The sequence below is a fragment of the Rhinoderma darwinii genome, chromosome 1 (assembly GCF_050947455.1).
Source record: "Rhinoderma darwinii isolate aRhiDar2 chromosome 1, aRhiDar2.hap1, whole genome shotgun sequence".
Taxonomy (NCBI): Eukaryota; Metazoa; Chordata; class Amphibia; order Anura; family Rhinodermatidae; genus Rhinoderma; species Rhinoderma darwinii.
Genome location: NC_134687.1, coordinates 452,677,935 through 452,697,178, shown reverse-complemented (window position 1 = coordinate 452,697,178; position 19,244 = coordinate 452,677,935). Strand labels below are relative to the sequence as shown.

General features: G+C 40.9%; 2 protein-coding genes across 2 annotated transcripts in view; one reads left to right on the top strand and one right to left on the bottom strand.

Annotated features, from left to right (window-relative positions):
* Positions 1 to 19,244, bottom strand: part of PI4KA (phosphatidylinositol 4-kinase alpha) — a 139,357-nt gene that overhangs the window by 62,188 nt on the left and 57,925 nt on the right. Inside the window, exons 20-24 of the mRNA XM_075832282.1 lie at positions 7,371 to 7,479; positions 3,338 to 3,474; positions 3,126 to 3,259; positions 2,559 to 2,641; positions 173 to 243 (exon numbers count right to left, since the gene is read on the bottom strand). Coding sequence (XP_075688397.1) covers positions 173 to 243; positions 2,559 to 2,641; positions 3,126 to 3,259; positions 3,338 to 3,474; positions 7,371 to 7,479 — 534 coding nt within the window. The remainder of the gene's footprint in view (positions 1 to 172; positions 244 to 2,558; positions 2,642 to 3,125; positions 3,260 to 3,337; positions 3,475 to 7,370; positions 7,480 to 19,244) is intronic.
* On the top strand, positions 10,176 to 16,078 carry SERPIND1 (serpin family D member 1). The gene is made up of 5 exons (XM_075832271.1): positions 10,176 to 10,279; positions 10,383 to 11,256; positions 11,551 to 11,824; positions 13,423 to 13,567; positions 15,176 to 16,078. The coding sequence occupies exons 1-5, from the start codon at positions 10,253 to 10,255 to the stop codon at positions 15,365 to 15,367; spliced, it is 1,512 nt and encodes a 503-aa protein (XP_075688386.1). The 5' UTR covers positions 10,176 to 10,252; the 3' UTR covers positions 15,368 to 16,078.

The following is a 19,244-nucleotide window of genomic DNA, read 5'->3' as shown; positions in this document are numbered from 1 at the left end:
ACGTAACTCCCGACCATATAATTTTTTTGGAAATAGGTGCGGGTCCTAGAGGTGTAAAGCTGACAGGTCCTAGCACTATTGGACTACATGAGACTACGCATTAGAAGTCAAGAGTACAATTCTGAATTTTATTTTACATTATATTAAATATATATATACCATAGAGTTTTACCTTATCAGCCATTACCACTAAGAAGGCGTCAAATACTTTGTCAGCAACAGCAATAACACACTGCATCATCCCTGAAATTAACATATAAAAACATACAAATAGCATGAGCAAAAGAAATGAATACGAATGCACTAAAAAAAAATGATTTCGTCAACTGATCCCCATTTAAATTTAAAGAACTTTAATACAATGAACAGATCCACATATCTTGCACTAGAGCAAGAGATACTCCCTTTTGTTACAGTGGAACCCCTCCATCATTAAAAAAAAAATTACAAAAAGTTGTCATAGCTTTGCTACCTCCAAACAAATCCCTCCAGCATATGCGCACATTTCTAGCCTTACAACGGTGCCCAGACACTAAAACACTATCTTGATCAATAGCAAGTAAAAAGATTATTAGGACCATTTCCCTTCTGTATTTATTTCTAAACTGGCAAAGAAAACAGTCATTACCAAGCAAGCTTTTACAAAAAATGCCATAGAATGGCATTTTGAAAGTGGTACTTGGGGACATGAACTCTGCCTTTCGATACAGTTAACATTCCCCTTTTAACACTGTCGTTTTTAGGTCTGAAATTCTGTGCCGATTAATTTTTATAGAGGTCAGAGCTCTGTTAGTTTGTTCTTTTTAAAAAGCACCGAATCCTCAATTTATAGGCATAGAGTTAAATGACAACATTCTGGCTGCCTTCAGTCAAGCCTAGAGGGAGATTAGGAGCAAGCTCCCTCTACTGGTGGCTGAGGGCAGACAGAATCATTCTATTTTATGTCTATGCAGAGAATTTGGAGCTCTATAATCAAAAAAAAAGTAAATTTTGTATCAAAATGGTGGACAATCAGTTTAACGTGAAGCTACACATCACTTGAATGGGAAGGCCTTTTAGGCCCTTTCAGTGAGCTGATCAGCAGGGGGATCTCATGAGGTTCGACCCCAACCAATTTGATATCCTAGGAATAGTCCTTAAATGTTATAGTCCCAGATAACCCCTTTAAGGAGCTGCAGAGCTATTAAACAAAGAATGCTCAATGTAAGTATTAACCCCCTTAACGCCATGCACCATAAATGTACATGACAAAGTCTGTGCTTAGCATCCAGCTACACAGTTACGATGCTGTGATAGTGCGGGCAACATCCGGGATCGGAGAAAACTCACATTCCGGGCTTTTAGTCCTAGCAATGCCGTGATCAATAGTAATTGCGCCATCACAAGTGGGGAGGGCACCCTTTGCCCGTTAATCATTAGCCCGAGAAATATTGATGGCTGGGGCTGAATGTTTTAAGGGGCGGCCTTAGGGTATGTGCACTCGACCTCTTTTCAGATGTAATGGAGGCATTTAACGCCTCGAATTACGCCTGAAAAGACGGCTCCAATACGTCGGCAAACATCTGCCCATTGCTTGCAATGCATCTTACGATCTTCTGTGCAGACGAGCTGTCATTTTACGCGTCGCTGTCAAAAGACGGCGCGTAAAATTACGGCCGCGTCAAAGAAGTCAAGAAGCAAGACACTTATTGGGTATGTTCACACGCACTAATTACGGACGTAACTCGGGCGTTTTTGCCCCGAATTACGTCCGCAAATAGCGCCTCAATAGCGCTGACAAACATCTGCCCATTGAAAGCAATGGGCAGACGTTTGTCTGTTCACACGAGGCGTAATTTACGCGCCGCTGTCAAATGACGGCGCGTAAATAGACGCCCGCGTCAAAGAAGTGACCTGTCACTTCTTGGGGCGTAATTGGAGCCGTTATTCATTGACTCCAATGAATAGCAGCGCCAATTACGTCCGTAATGGACGCGGCGTTCAAGCGCCTGCACATGCCGTTACGGCTGAAATTACGGAGATGTTTTCAAGCTGAAACATCCCCGTAATTTCAGCCGTTACGGACGCCCTCGTGTGAACATACCCTGATTGTGCAGTGAAAGAAGCTGGGCTGGAAAAATGAGAAGTGTAAGACACCGATTAGTCACTGATTGGTCAGCGTCATACACTTCTCTGTACAACACCCAGTTGGTAAAAAGTAAAAACACGCCCAGTTGTCCATTGTGAAACTCATTAGCATAAATCTAAAATTGCTCATAACTTGCTCAAAAATGATTGTTTTTCAAAATAAAAACCACTGCTGTTATCTACATTATAGCGCCGATCACCTTATGTAGGAGATAGGGCACTTATAATCTGGTGACAGAGTCTCTTTAACTTTAATACATGTTAAACATATTTACATCAGAAGAAATACATTTCGTTTTCTGGTGACGAAACACTACGGGAAAATGTTATTAGCACAGCAAGCTCTCTCAGCAGAGACATAACTTGGGGTTACAGCGAGTAAAGTGCTGGTCCGCATTGCAAAAAGAATAAACCATCTAAAAAACACATACCTGACTTATCCTTCTGGATAGCTTTGTCCTCAAAGTAAAAGAACATCACTTGGAACCGATCCTTATCTGTTGAGTTCAAGACTCTAGCAGAGAAACAGACGTGTACAAAATGATGAAAAAAAATAAATCCCGTTATTAGGCTATGTTCACATTCCGGTTTTTTTTCCCCTACATTTAGCGTCTATGTTGGGAAAGCTGCCGACGTACATGGTAAACATGTCCACAGGGCTCCATTAGCCAAACAAAGGCCAAAAGTGTTTCCTTTTGGCCTTCGTCAGGCTTGTTTATGTCCGACCTTTTCTTTTTTTTTTTTTTAGGACTACTACGCTTTTCCATCCAGAAGAGTCTTGCAAAAATACTGCATAGGTATACGTTTACGGCACAGGTTTTTTTTTAACCTGGGAGCCTATGGGTGATGTGTGCCATTGTATGGCATATGTCACAGTTTCACATATAGATGTATATGTTAAACGTAGGGCAAAACCATGATGTGCACAGAGCCGTAGATAACTTAGCAATCCAAACAGGTTGGCAGTAACAGGCGTGTGTTTATCCAGTTATGCCCACCTCATGTGTTCCAAGCGGTAGACAGAGAGCAGATAGGTGGACATTGCAAAGTCTAGCTTGTTGATGAGAGCAGAAACCTCTGGAGCGGGGTCCAGCAGATTGATAATAGTGCTCCTCAGCTCATTAAGTTCTGCCTATAAAGGAAAGAAAAAAATCTTCACAAAAAAGAACAAATGCAACAAGAAATAGATCACACTTTTAGAGGTTCTTACCGGTGTCACTGTGTCATTCTTCATAGCAGAGTTGTACTGCAGGACAGAACGCAAAGGCTCCTTGCTAGGAAATGTCAGCAAAGGGGACTTTGTAGCTATTTCACAGACTCCTTCATACCACTCCTCAGGCCACAAACCTGAACAAGATGGTTAGATATTGGCATTTGTGGAACACACAGAAATATATAAGAAATGCTGAACTCAAAATGTAGCTTAAACCCTAGCATGGAAAAGGACTATGAAAATCATGGCCAGAGTGAAATGGTCACTAATTTTTCAACAAACTTTGCACAAATCACATCACAAGTGAATATAAGAAACGTTCGAATATATCTTATTAGAAAAAAAAAACAAAAAACTTTTTTTCCCCCCACTTATCAGGCTCCGTCCTCCCATCCTCCAAGGGTTCACTTACTCTGAATTTACGTTTTAATCCATCTCTTCGAGATAAGAGGGACTATAAGCTCACTTAAAGGATCAGGTTACATGCTGCCCATAGAAGTCTATGGAAAGATGAGGGGGAGGAGGGAGCAGAGAGATGCACAGAAGCTGCTGCAGCTTCTGGTTAATGTTCTCTCTCACCCCAGTGCTGAATTTACAGCTACACTGCTCATTACTGCTATGTAATCTCCCCCATGATGCTGCAGCTTTTTTGAAATGGATAGGAGAGCAGAATTTCCCTCTGCCCTGTCTCTATGTGTACATGATAGCAGTTAGGCTCCATCCACTAGCCCAGGGAGAGCTGAGAATTAGAGAGAGCATGCAGAAGGGAAAATTGCCCTAAAAAAAAAAAAAAAAAATGCAGGATACAAGTCATATAATGGCCACCAAAAATGTTATTCCTCAGGCACACACGTATGACAGATTATTGTGAAAAGTCACCTAAAAGGTTAAGTAGGCTTTAAAGAGAAATGGTTGTTTCAATGGTCTTTTCAGTACAAACTTGTCATGTGTGTTTACATGAGAAATAATACAATACCTGACCATTATATTTGTAAATAAACAAGCTTCACATGCATAATTATTAAAGGCTAGGTAATGTTTAATATACCAACATCCTCCCATATTTTTACCATAAAGGCTGCTCCATAGCCAGTTGAACCATACCAGAAAAAATAGAGCTCATAGCCAAAGTATATATAAGAATATGAAAAACTTCTTTATTACATAAATATAACATACATTTAAAAAAACATGCAATAACAAGACTCTAGTACAAACAGTGTGGTATTGTGGAGCTCAACATGGAAGTTACTAAGTAAAAGATGCAATGGATTACATAGGCTGTACGGACTGGCTACAAAGCGTGTATATGTGTATATCTATTTAACCCACAAAAAGGTTTTGTAATAGTAGACCCTAATGTCTTCTAATATCCCATATAAATTTAATAACTGGTAGAGATAGGGAAAAGACAGGGGGAAGTATTGCTACCTGTAGTAACAGTCAGAAAACAAGCTGACCCATTACAAGTAAAGATATTACCACCGATGTTGGCTCTGCCACAAACACCCCAACGCGCGTTTCGCCTTCAGTGCTTCCTCAGGGGGTATGTGCTCAGTACAAGAGCATGTCCGATACTTATATAGTGCATTATTGTGTATACTAGGGTGTAGCACATCGCCGCAATGAATAATCGGCGCATGCGCCCTGGCACGACTGGAAGCGAGGCATGCCCCACTTCCGGCTCCACACGCTGCAGCACACAACCGGACTCCCGACGCGTAACGGGAGTTCCGGACATGCGCAGTGCGCGAAAGGAGCCGGAGGGGGCCGTGCATCGCCGCCAACGATAACAGAAGGCATGCGCACATCATTATATGACTTGTATCCTGCATATATCAACAGTTTACCCCACTGCAGGTTTTATTTCGAATTGTCAGTTTTCCCTGAACTCAACTCCAGAGGTGGAGGAGACTAACTGATATGCCGTCTCCTATACACCGTGGCACCCAAAGAAAAGATCTTGCTCCCTCCCCTATGTCTCTCACACAGAGAAGCATGGAGGACATTACACAGCTGTAATGAGCAGTGTAGCTGTGAATTAAACACTGGGTTGAGGCCGTAAAACACTAGAAGCAGCAGCATCTGTGTCTCTGCAGCTGCTCCCTCCTTCTCCGCTCTCCATAGACTTCTATGGGCAGCAACTCTCAGTGAGCTGATCATCTGTCTTCATCACTGCCGCACTGAATATGAACTTTACCAGTGAATTGAGAGTAAATGATCAGTGCAAGGGGGAAGAGGAGAGGTCTGATAAGTAAAGAAAGAGGCATTTTTCTCTAACAAGATTTATCACCAAGTTGCTCTTACATTTGATCTATGGAAAAAAAAAATGTGAACGGTAAGGGTATGTTCACACGTAGTCAACAAAAACGTCTGAAAATCCAGAGCTGTTTTCAAGGGAAAACAGACCCTGCTTTTCTGACGTTTTTTTACCAACTCGCACTTTTCGCGGCGTTTTTCGCGCCGTTTTCGCGGCGTTTTTTACGTCCGTTTTTGGAGCTGTTTTCATTGGAGTCTATGAGAAAACCGCTCCAAAAACGTCCAAAGAAGTGTCCTGCACTTCTTTTGACGAGGCTGTATTTTTACGCGTCGTCGTTTGACAGCTGTCAAACGACGACGCGTAAATAACAGGTCGTCTGCACAGTACGTCGGCAAACCCATTCAAATGAATGGGCAGATGTTTGCCGACGTATTTGAGACGTATTTCCAGACGTAAAACGAGGCAAAATACGCCTCGTATACGTCTGAAATTTGGCCGTGTGAACATACTCTTAGGGTATGTTCACACGCAGAGTCAAACACGTCTCAAAATACGGAGCGGTTTTCAAGAGAAAACCTCCTGATTTTCAGACTTTTTTTTTGTGGCAATCGCGATTTTCGCTGCGTTTTTTACGGCCGTTTTTAGAGCTTTTTTCAATAGTGTGTATGGAAAACGGCCCCAAAAACGTCCCAAGAAGTGTCCTGCACTTCTTTTTCGTGGCCATTTTTCACGCGTAAAAAAACGCTCCGTCGGAACAGAACGCCGTTTTCCCATTGAAATCAATGGGCAGATGTTTGAAGGCGTTCAGCTTTCGATTTTTCGGCCATTTTTCGGGCGTTTACGGCCCAAAAATAGGACGTGTGAACATACCCTTACATTTGAATACACATGATATGTATTCAGAGATGAGACCTGCATAGGGCAATACAAAAATATTCACACACCATATAGGCAGATAGCTGTCTGAGCGGAAATTGATCGTGACAAGTTTAAAAGGAGTTATGCACACAGCTATTTCACGTGCAGGAAGTTATATGGGGGTGCTTGGACGACATTATTGGTTTACAGTAGAGAACCATAGTCCACTCTGTGTGCTGCTGTGTGGTTACTCCATGGCTGATCATATCGCTTATGCAGCACAAAGTATTACAGCTATCGGCAGCACATCTCAGGGAGACATGCTGCCGACATGATGGTAATGCATGGGGACGAGCGATCGTAGTAACGTAACGATCGCTCGTCCCGATGCATTACTGATCATAGCTCCTTGTGAAAGGAGCAAACGAGTAGTCTCGTTGATTGGTGCTCGTTGAACGGCTAAAATTGGCCCATCTAAAAGGTCCCTTAAAACAGGAAGTCTGAAAATTTCACAGTGGCGCACACGGTTTGATAAACTTGGCCCATCTTGCTAGACATGTAAGACATTTTTGCTTCCATATACCAACTCTCAATTGTCTTAGTTTCCGTTTGGCACACTTTGGTGCATTTTAGGCCATGCTCCCTTCCCTAGACAGTTTTTGAAAGGGTTTACTCAGGCTCAAAACATCTGTTCTTAAATTAATCTAAAATGAAAAGCACCAAAATTTGGCGCATTTCTGGATACATTCTAGATGCAGACACAGCAGTAAATCCTCCCATTATTTTCAGAAAGACACTAGCTCAAGAATATTATCGGCAACACCATTATTGCTTCTTTCGTTTATGCAAGTAAAATGACTTGTGACGCAGGGGAGCCTTTTAAACCATCACATTCTGTTAACTTTGACTTACCTGAACCTTCTACTGCAAAGCCCATCAGAACAGAGTACAGCCAGAAATCTCTGAAGAGCTTCTGAAGTCTTGGTTTGGCCTCTTTAATGGGTGGTAATCTTCTTGTCAGCTGTAAATCAATCACAGAGACACGTACTTTTATGGAATGGAGAATGTGATCATCAGAAAAAATATATCTTTTTTATATATATATATCTTAGAGACATATTAGATCCTAAGTATCTGGAATGTCTCAGAGATCTAAATCATCATGATTGTGGAGCTTACGCCTGATAAACACACATAAAGCAGCATGAGAAGGAAAGTCTTTGCATGCCACACGGAGAGGCGTAGTAAAGGCCAATCACAATCCATAAAACACGGATGCGTAATACAGCCTTGCGCAAGAGGCCTTATGCAGATGGCACCATAGCTCAAAACAAACCAAGATCCAAATGTTTTGAGGCAGCTGTACTGCTACTACTTTACATAGTTGAAATCGCGATCTTCAGGAGTGGTAAAAATTTTGATCACTGGATCTGCAAACCGCGGTGTGCGTAAATGTAAACGCTCGATGATCTTGCAATTAAAAAGATTGTTGCCCATCAACTATGATCAACATCACAAGACCCCATAAAAAGCAGCTGTGAGAAAAATGATTTTACAGGTCTCGATAGGGACCACACCCCTCACCCGTCGTATTTTTTTGTTTTTTTATAAACGGTCTGATTTGTTTCGGATGGATTGGGTAGAGACTTCTTTGTAAGGAGAATCAAATTGAAACATTTTTTAAATTGTGGGACAAATTTATTCTTCAACCGTTTCAGATAAAACAAAAGCTTACTGAATGCTTTGGTTTTACTACTTGGTATTTGGAGCGTCAATTAATAGGAGACGTGATTTATCGGTTCTTGTTTTCAATTTGTATTGAAAAATGGTTAACAACGATATAAAAAAAAAAATAAAAAAAAAAGATTGTTGCCATTACAAACAGGCCACTAGCATGCACTATTTTAACTTGTACCCCTCCTTCACGATCAACTAGGGATGTAACGATACCAGAATTTGGACTTCGATACCGATACTTCGTGTAGTATTGCGATTTCGATACCAAAACAATACTCTGCCAACAGTAATAAAAAAAAAAAAAATCTTACATTTTCTGATGTGAGGCACGACGTGTTATTGAATTTTTAATGTGCCTCACATTAATAGTAATTAATCCCATCATGTTTCTCATTCATGAAGGTTATTACGGCTGCACCAACACCGAATATGTGTATATTTTATGTATTGAGACTTATTTTAATGTTTATTTTAAAAATAGTGTGTGTGTGTATTTTTTTTACATTTAATATTACTTTGTTTTTGCTTTATTTTTAAACTTTAATGTCATGGCATATATCTATATGCCAGCTCATTAGCCTGTGTACTGATAGTACACAGGCAGTTGTTAGGACATACCTCAGTATGCCCTAACAACAGGAAATATGGTAAGACAGCCCTGGGGTCCTTTAATGGACCCTGGGCTGTCTGCCCATATATGGTATGTCCCTCAATCGCGTCACAGGAATTCCCTGTGACGCAATCAAAAGGGCATCCCCCTCCTCATTTTCCCCTGAATGCTGCAGTCCGCTTTGATCGCAGCGTTCACAGGAATAACGGCGGAGATAAGAGGTTTCTCTGATCTCCACCAGCGGGGCTGCGGCTGTGTAATACAGTCATTGCCCCACTCCCGACAGGAAGTGCGCGCGAGGTCAGCATAAGGAGATGTGGCCGATGCTGCACTATTGAGCGGCGACGCAGGCACTGAAGACAGATGTGTTCTGCAGTGTGCCCGCCATGTTCTGTCTTCAGTGCCGGGGCTCATTAGTACAGCGCTGGCCACATCACATCATCCTGACGGCGCGCACTTGTTATCAGGACTCCGGAGCGGAGCAATGGCTGTATCACACAGCTGCAGCCCCGCTCTCATACATTCATGTTTTACTATACTAAGCTGTGCGGCCGCACAGCTCAGCATCGAAATACATGAAACAACAATATCGAACCGTTTGGGGATGCAAAGTATCAAAACAGTATTGAAGTTTCGATGCATCCTGCATCCCTACGATCAGCAAGGAGATAGTCAAACAAGAATAGCTGAATCATACACATTATAGAAGCGGGTAAAGTCACTCTCATTGTTACCATGGGAGTCGTGCTTGTTCTGAAAGTTTCCATTTTTGCAAGTTCTGTTATAGGTGTATTAAAAAGATCAGTCTGAAAGACTGCTTGATGCATCAGTTGACCATGAAAAATCATTCTTATTGTATAAAGCTCTGTTCACACTAGGGTCCTGGCTTCCGTTCATAACAGAGCTGCAAGCTTTGCTGGATCCATTTCTAAATGGATAATGACAAATACTGATGGACCCCTATGACTGACAATGGGGTTACCAGGGTTCTGTTATTTTTGACAGCACTCGTAGTGATGCAGCCTGTGCTATATTTGGCAATAAAAATACCTGACAAAACGGAAAATAATGCCAGTGTCACTAGAGCCGAAGATAAATTATATATATATATATATATTTATTTTTTTTTGAAAAAAAAAAAAGAGATTTAAAACTGAGCAGAAACTACATGAAACTAAAATTGAATGGCTGCTACAAGCTATTGCTTATAAATAGCATTGGATACACTTCTCCACAAATTCTGCTAAACTTCCATGCAGAATGTTATTGTAAACGGGACAATGAAATACAGGAAATAGAAGGGGAGGGAGCGAGCAAGGGGGCCTCCAAGAAGGAAAGAACTTTAGCTGATCAGACATTTCTGCGTATGTTCAATGTTTTGGACTGTTTACTCTGGAAAGTGGCAAAGGTTATGTTTTAGCTTTTGAGTCACAGCTTTATATTCCCCATGGCAGTTCTGGCCAGGAGCTTCCAGGTAAGGACGCATCACATTTATTTTCTTCAAAAACCAACAAAATATTTACGCTTATGTGTAGATCTCTGAAAGGACTATTTCCAAACTACTTTTGCTATTTTAGGTAAGAATCACTGCTCCAAAGATGAGCTGCCTACATCTTGCTACAAGCTTACTCCTTATTTCTTCCGCATTATGTGGAGTCAAAGACCTACATGAGCATTTTGTTAAAAGTGAGGATGTAGGTTCTTTAGGAGCACGGGGTCTTCCTCCGCAAAGCGAGTTGAGTCTTCAAGACGACACGGTGACTAATGATCTTATACCTGAAGGAGAGGATGATGAGGACTACCTCGATTTTGACAAAATATTTGGGGAAGATGAAGACTACCCAGAAATCATTGATGCCCTTCCGGAAATCAAAGGAGATGATAAAACTCAAGGAAACATATATGAACTCTTTCCTGGAAAAACTAGGATTCAGAGGCTAAACATTATAAATGCAAAGTTTGGCTTTAATCTTTACCGTGCCATTAGAGAGAACACGAATGCAACCGATAATGTCTTGCTGGCACCAGTTGGAATATCCACAGCAATGGCTACAATATCAATGGGAACCAAAGGGCAGACTCAGGCTGAAATTTTCTCCACATTAGGCTTCAAAGAATTTATCAATGCCAGCGCCAAGTATGACAAAACCACTATTCACTCAGTCTTCCGGAAATTAACCCACAGACTGTTTCGGAGAAACTTTGGCTACACATTGAGATCAGTCAATGACATATACATACAGCAGGATTTCCCCATTAGTAAGCAGTTTCAGGATAACCTGAAAAATTTCTACTATGCAGAGGCTCAAATTGGTAATTTTGAAGACAAAGCTTTTCTCAACAAGGTTAACCAACGGATTGAGAAGCTCACCAAAGGACTGATAAAGGAAGCGCTTGCCAACCTGAACCCGAATATTCTAATGTTGCTCATAAACTGCATCTATTTCAAAGGTAAATAGCACCTTCCTAATGTCACTCTAGTATGTATACAATGAGATTTATCAAGACTCGTGCAAAAGAAAAAAGTGGCGGAGTTGCCCATAACAACCAATCAGGTTCCGCCTTTTTTTTTTTTTTTTTTTTTTTTTTAAAACAGACTCTGAAACTTGAGAGCTGTAATCTGATTGGTTGCTCTTTGCAATTTCCCTACTTTTTCCTTGAACTACTTTGATAAATCTCACTAATTCCTTTTTTATATTTGTCCATAAAAGCATGGTGTATGAATATTTTCTTTTTTTTACATAGGAACATGGGAGAATAAGTTTCCGCTACAGCAAACCTACAATGCAAATTTCCGTGTTAGCGAAAAAGAGGTGGTAAAAGTTCCAATGATGAAGCTGAAGGGAAGTTTTTTGTTTGCTATGGATTCGGAATTGGATTGTGAAGTCCTGCAGTTGCCCTATGTTGGTAATATAAGCATGCTGATAGTTGCCCCACACAAACTATCAGGTATGAAGCTACTGGAGAAGCAGCTCAGCCCACATTTAATAGAACGATGGCAGAAGAGCATGACCAACAGGTAAAATAGAGAAATGATGAGAATTTTTTGTCTAAAAAAAGGGTAAACTAAAAAATATAAATCCATCGAAGAAGCTCCCACAATTGCTAAAATTAAATATAACCAGCATATTCTGCAGCACTATAGAGAAGGCAAAATCAATGTAAAGGTGCACCAGACAGACCTCTTTATATTAGCACATCTACGAGATATTTTATACTAGCGGTGGGTACAACTTCTAGTCTGGCGGGCAATTGGATATCCTTGTTCTAGGGAAAACTGCGTCCTACTGATAAGCCAAGAGTGATCATCCGACCAGTTCGGAGACTACTGGCCAGGATCACACACACTGTTTTGATGCAGTTTTTGGTGCATTTTTTGGCTCCGTTTTTTTTTTTTAAGCCAAAGCCAGACATGGATCCAAAAGGTATAAAGAAAAGACTAATGCATCTTCTTTCAAATGGAGCCAAAAACCATCAAAACTGCATGTGTGATTCTGGCCTAAAAGAAAGGTGTCTTTTAGAGAGGCGGATGATTCCTCATCAGAAATGCATATAGAAGGAGCTTCCTGCGTGCCTGCTAGCCCACCCGGACTGGCAGTTGAGGGGCCATTTAATGGGTACCGTTGCACACATTAGCTTGGGGCTATTTGTTTATATCACAGAAGAGGGCTCTCTGGTGACAGAACTTCTTTAAGGAGGTGGATGAATAAAGAAGAAGAAAAAAAACTCTAGTAATGATATAATATATATTAAAAAATGACATTTAAACTGGGTTGTGTGCCAGTATAGCCCCTTTTCTTTAGGCAGCGAACCCATTGGTGAGCTGGACACTGGGGTTCCTCCTGGGATTAGCTGTAACTACGGGAAAGCTGGTGACACATCCAGAGGAAAACTAGTATTACACAGCGACTATTGACTTCAATATAATGTAGAATATCATATGATAGCATTGGGTCTTCCAGAGCGACAACTACTATTTAAAACCGATTTGTTGCTACTATTTCCACTGTTCGTCAGCAACTTGGTTGCAAAGAGTATCTGGTTTTAGGTTTGCAAGAACGAATATGAATTAGCAAGGGTCCTGCAAAGATTTCGCAGGAGGTAAACTAGAAAATAAGTCAGTTTCTAGGCATTGTCCCTTTTAGAAATTCTGCTGACAACATTTACAATTGTAGCTTATCCTGGAAAACTTAATGATGACAAATGTCTGAAAGGGTAAACCATTTTCTCCTACAAAAAAAGCACTATGCTGATCACGGTGTTATTTTTATTTTTTTGCCAAGGAGGACCCGACTAAAGGTGACTGGTAAAAAATTGTTTTTGTTCCAAGGCCGTTTCAACAATGGGCAGATATAAAATGGAAAAGGAACATAATTACCATAAGCAAAATTCTTTAAAAAGAGAGCATGATATATTGACACTTGCCATAGCCAATCCTAATGTGGGTAAAAGGTACGCTGCATTAGTAGTGCAGAGGTACAATGGCAGGGTAGTGCCCAAAAGCCTTTACACACAGCTCAATGTATTCTACACGCTCTCTTGCTTGAAGAAAGTCATTTTTGAAATACATACAGCACTTTAGATTGTTAAAAGATCAAGTTTAATTGTTGTTCTTAGGACAAGAGAAGTTCATCTACCACGCTTCAAGCTGGAAAAGAACTACAACTTGAAGGAAGCGCTCAGCAGCATGGGAGTGAAGGACATGTTCACAAGTAAAGCAGATTTTTCAGGCATTACAGATGAAGACATCAACATTGGCCTGGTAAGTATAGACGCATACATGCAAGTCAAATTTAACCTATGTATAGTAGGCAGCCACCTCTTTACATAGAGTTTTTTGCAGGCGTTTATTGGCCGCGTCCATTGAATCGAATGCAAGTACCGTAGGCAAAAAAACGTCAGGTTTTCATATGCCTCCCATTGATCTCAATGAGAGGTCAGAGGCGGAAACTGCTGGAATAACAAACAAATGCAGATTTTTTGTTTTTTTGCGAGCGACCAGAAGCCTCCCGGGATGAAAACTGCCTCTGCCCCCCATTGAAATCAATGGGGGGTGACTTTGGCCATTTTTATTTACTCCGTGTGAAGATATTTGTTTAGGGTAGCCATAGTCCAAAATTTTGGATGAAACTTCAACTGTTATTAATGTTGAGCTACTTTGTCAATAGAAAGAACTGGATTGATCATTCCCTTGCTAAACACTGATAGAAAAGTTTCTGGGTAGAGGGAAATAAACGTCTTGCGAGGTGGGATGTGCCGCCTTTACATTAAAAAACGTCACCAGTTGTTTTTTTTTTATCTTAATGAGTTACTAACATTGGCCTAATAGCAACAATACAAAAAAAAAATCTGGAATATCATCCACAGTGGTATTTTTGGTACCTATCTCAAATGTGCAATGGGTGCCGCCATTTTGAATAAAACTGGACAGGCTTTTATAAAAAAATACTGCAAGATTCTTGATATTTTTCAAAAACGTACATTATTTTTACAGAATATAAATTTCAAAAACTAAAATACAGAGATCTTGCGCTTTTTCTAACCCTTTATTCCACATTTATTTATAATCTTTCGCCAGTCTGGTGAGGTAAAATTGTAGTAAGAAGCAATGTGATTAATATTGCTGCACCAAAACTACATTTCTGAGCGTGCCATATGCCTCACTGTTTCCGCACCAATTCGATTCCATTCCTGCCAATCCTGGACACTAGGCCTGGACGAACATTTCATGCAATAATACAGACTACTGAATCAACAATCCATTGAGTCTATGGAATAACAAGACACCATAGACATAGCTGGGCACCAATGCTGCATTGCGTGGCTAAATGTCAGGAGCAGTATCGAATCACAGCAGACGGCATATTAAAAAGCCTAAAATATAAAGCTGTAGAATTTACTAAGCTTTATTTACATAAAACAAGACAGACCACTTTGAATTCACTGTATGGCTGTACGGTCTATATGAAAAAATTAAAAGTTACCTACATTTGGAATCACTTAAAAAGTTTATTTACATATCAGTACACAGTTCTGTGGCGGTCAACAATATGACCTGAAAATATCAAGTGCCCACCCACCTATAATTCAAGGGGTAGGACACAAGAATACGAATAGGCAAAGCACCTACAGTTAAACAAGAAACGTTTTTAGAGTTCTTCTACTATGGATTTAAAACCAAAAAAGAATCTATTATTGTTGCGGACACCAGTATCCAATGTAGCAAGGACAGAAGTTGTATTTATACGCCTGTGAATGGAATGTAAAGCGGAGAAATAGAAATATAGTTATACGAATCCACTTAAACTTGTGATCTTGCTTGCCGGTATTTTTTTCTTTCCAATCTTCTACTAATATAGCATTTTTGCAGTTTCAGCAACAAGGCACCATCACAGTTAATGAAGAAGGGACACAAGCAGGATCGGTCACTGTGGTGGGGTTCACACCATTATCCATCCAGGCCCGCTTCATTGTAGACCGCCCTTTCCTGTTTCTCATATACGAGCATCGCACGGATTGCCTCATCTTTTTTGGAAAAGTTGCTAATCCTACCAAATCATGAATCAGTCCTATAACTAAGCCTTTGCTTAATATTTAGCTCAGATTATTAAATATTATATATGTAACAGTTAGGCTGGGTTCAAACGACCATGTTACGTCCGTAATGGACGGAACGTATTTCGGCCGCAAGTCCCGGACTGAACACAGTGCAGGGAGCCGGGCTCCTAGCATCATAGTTATGTACGACGCTAGGAGTCCCTGCCTCTCCGTGGAACTACTGTCCCGTACTGAAAACATGATTACAGTACGGGACAGTTGTCCTGCAGCGAGGCAGGGACTCCTAGCGTCGTACATAACTATGATGCTAGGAGCCCGGCTCCCTGCAGTGTGTTCGGTCCGGGACTTGCGGCCTAAATACGTTCCGTCCATTACGGACGTAACATGGTCGTATGAACCCAGCCATACAAACTCTACCTAATATTCTGAAATCCCAAAAAGCTGTAGAGAATTCATTGTATGTGGTACAATAGCGAGATTAGATCATATCCATTGCATTGTGATAGCCATAATAAAATATAACCTTTTCGACGTACAACCCAGATGGACTTGGTGAACGATCTATGACAAAGTGTCTTCCTAGATATATTCATTTGGAATAATGCAATGATATATAGGCCTAGACCATGTACTATAATACCTCCCTGACTCAAATATTCATACTTAGTGTACAATACATCTATGAGGGTCTTCAATAAAATGCAGCTCATAGTAATACTTCGGGTCTGTCTGTATGTGACAAAGATAAAAGGATAACAAATATAGTCAAAGCTATTTCCTAAGTCGCCTAACGCTTTCTGCTGACGCTGCGTTCGGCAGATTTTCAACCCAAGGTTTGTGCAATGTTACTAAATATTTGTTTTCCTGCTAGAAATGTAACCATTAACCCCATGTATAATGTTCTCTATGCCGTTAACTGGAAAAAAGTTACCCAAGAGTTGAGTATACAGTGGCAGCATACAAAACAACATGAAATAAGATGAAACGATCACGATCGATTACTATGCTATTTGCTTTACTATAGCGTGCTTAGTACTGTATAGGAGCTATTTTCAGAACCTCTCATTTATGTGAAAAGTTTTCTCAGGGCAGTAGTTTCTTTAAGACCGCACTGAGGAAAAAAAAAAGAAATTCACTGTGGTAAAATAAAACGCTCAAATTGTGATATCTCCTCTTTAGCTTATGTCAGCACCGACAACTCAGTAAGCCTTGAAAGCTCTAAATATAACAAAGGTTATGAGCGTGTTTAGGCAATGTTCACACGGAGTACTTTGCTGGAGGAATATCTGCCTCAAAATTCCATTTGGAAGTTTGAGGCAGATTTTTCTCTCCCTGCACGCCGATTTTCGCTGAGTTTTTCTCTGCGTTTTTCGCCCGCGGCCATTGAGCGCTGCGGGCATAAAACACCGCGAAATACGCTTTCTCAGCCTCCCATTGAAGTCAATGGGAGGTCAGAGGCGGAAACGCCCGAAGATAGGGCATGTCGCTCCTTTTTCCCGCGAGGCAGTTTTACTGCTCGGAGGAAAAAGAAGCCGACACCTCCCATTGAAATCAATGGGAGGCATTTTCGGGCCATTTTTGACGAGTTTTGTGACGCGGTTTCCGCGTCAAAATACTCCATGTGAACATAGCCTTACATGGCCATATTTATGGTCTGTGTTCCCATATGTCCTTTCATTCTGCCACTCAAAAATGAGCCTGGATCCCCCTCCCAAGAGAAGGAAATGCTCGCCTTTGGATAAAAGGGCCATAAACAACCCCTACAACCAATGTTAACTAGTTGCAGACACAAGACGGGAATACTCGTCATGAGCGGCGGGTACTTCGCGCATTAGGACGAGCATTCTCGTCCTGTGTGATAGCCGTGTCCGCAGGAGCAGAGCATCGTCTGTAATACATAGCCGCAGTCCGGCTCCAACGGCGTGGGAGAAGAGAAACCTCTTCTCTCCGCTGTGAACACCTTGAATGCCGCGATCAAAGCTGATCACGGCATTCAAAGTAAATAAGAGGAGGGGGGACTGCCCATTGATGGAGTCACAGGAAATCCCATAACTTGTATGGCCAGACAGCCTAGAGTCCATTGAAAAACGCTAGGGCTGTCTGACCATATTTCCTGCTGTTAGGTCATACTGAGGTATGCCCTAACAACTGCCTGTGTACAATCAGTAACAGTCTAATGTACTGGCATATAGATATATGCCAGTACATTATAAATTAAAAAAAACTACATAAAAAAAAAAAGTTACAATTTATTTTTTACAATAAACTTTTCAAAATATAAACCCAAAAACATGAAATAATATAGACATATTTGGTATCGCCACGACCGTAACAAATCTGTACAACAAATGTATAACATTATTTATGATGATCTGTGTACGGTCTTAAAAAAAAAAAATATATATATATATATTAAAACTGCTGCGGTTCTGCATTTTCACCAAAATAAAAATTTATAGAAATTAAACAATTATGTAGGTACCATTTTTTGGTACAAATACATTAAGTACAGTGCAACATAGCCAGTGTCAAGGTCACATGTTATAATCACATTAGACATACAGTAAAACCCAGTCAAAAAAAAGTTCATACATATATAGTGAAGGAAATAAGTATTTGATCCCTTGCTGATTTTGTAAGTTTGCCCACTGTCAAAGTCATGAACAGTCTAGAATTTTTAGGCTAGGTTAATTTTACCAGTGAGAGATAGATTATAGAAAAAAAAAATAAAGAAAATCACATAGTCAAAATTATATATATTTATTTGCATTGTGCACAGAGAAATAAGTATTTGATCCCCTACCAACCATTAAGAGTTCAGCCTCCTCCAGACCAGTTACACGCTCCAAATCAACTTGGTGCCTGCATTAAAGACAGCTGTCTTACATGGTCACCTGTATAAAAGACTCCTGTCCACAGACTCAATTAATCAGTCTGACTCTAACCTCTACAACATGGGCAAGACCAAAGAGCTTTCTAAGGATGTCAGGGACAAGATCATAGACCTGCACAAGGCTGGAATGGGCTACAAAACCAGAAGTAAGACGCTGGGTGAGAAGGAGACAACTGTTGGTGCAATAGTAAGAAAATGGAAGACATACAAAATGACTGTCAATCGACATCGATCTGGGGCTCCATGCAAAATCTCACCTCGTGGGGTATCCTTGATCCTGAGGAAGGTGAGAGCTCAGCCGAAAACTACATGGGGGGAACTTGTTAATGATCTCAAGGCAGCTGGGACCACAGTCACCAAGAAAACCATTGGTAACACATTACGCCGTAATGGATTAAAATCCTGCAGTGCCCGCAAGGTCCCCCTGCTCAAGAAGGCACATGTACAGGCCTGTCTGAAGTTTGCAAATGAACATCTGGAGGATTCTGAGAGTGATTGGGAGAAGGTGCTGTGGTCAGATGAGACTAAAATTGAGCTCTTTGGCATTAACTCAACTCGCCGTGTTTGGAGGAAGAGAAATGCTGCCTATGCCCCAAAGAACACCGTCCCCACTGTCAAGCATGGAGGTGGAAACATTATGTTTTGGGGGTGTTTCTCTGCTAAGGGCACAGGACTACTTCACCGCATCAATGGGAGAATGGATGGAGCCATGTACCGTCAAATCCTGAGTGACAACCTCCTTCCCTCCACCAGGACATTAAAAATGGCTCGTGGCTGGGTCTTCCAAAGGAGTGGCTCAAAAAGTAGCACATTAAGGTCATGGAGTGGCCTAGCCAGTCTCCAGACGTTAATCCCATCGAAAACTTATGGAGGGAGCTGAAGATCCGAGTTGCCAAGCGACAGCCTCGAAATCTTAATGATTTACAGATGATCTGCAAAGAGGAGTGGGCCAAAATTCCATCTAACATGTGTGCAAGCCTCATCATCG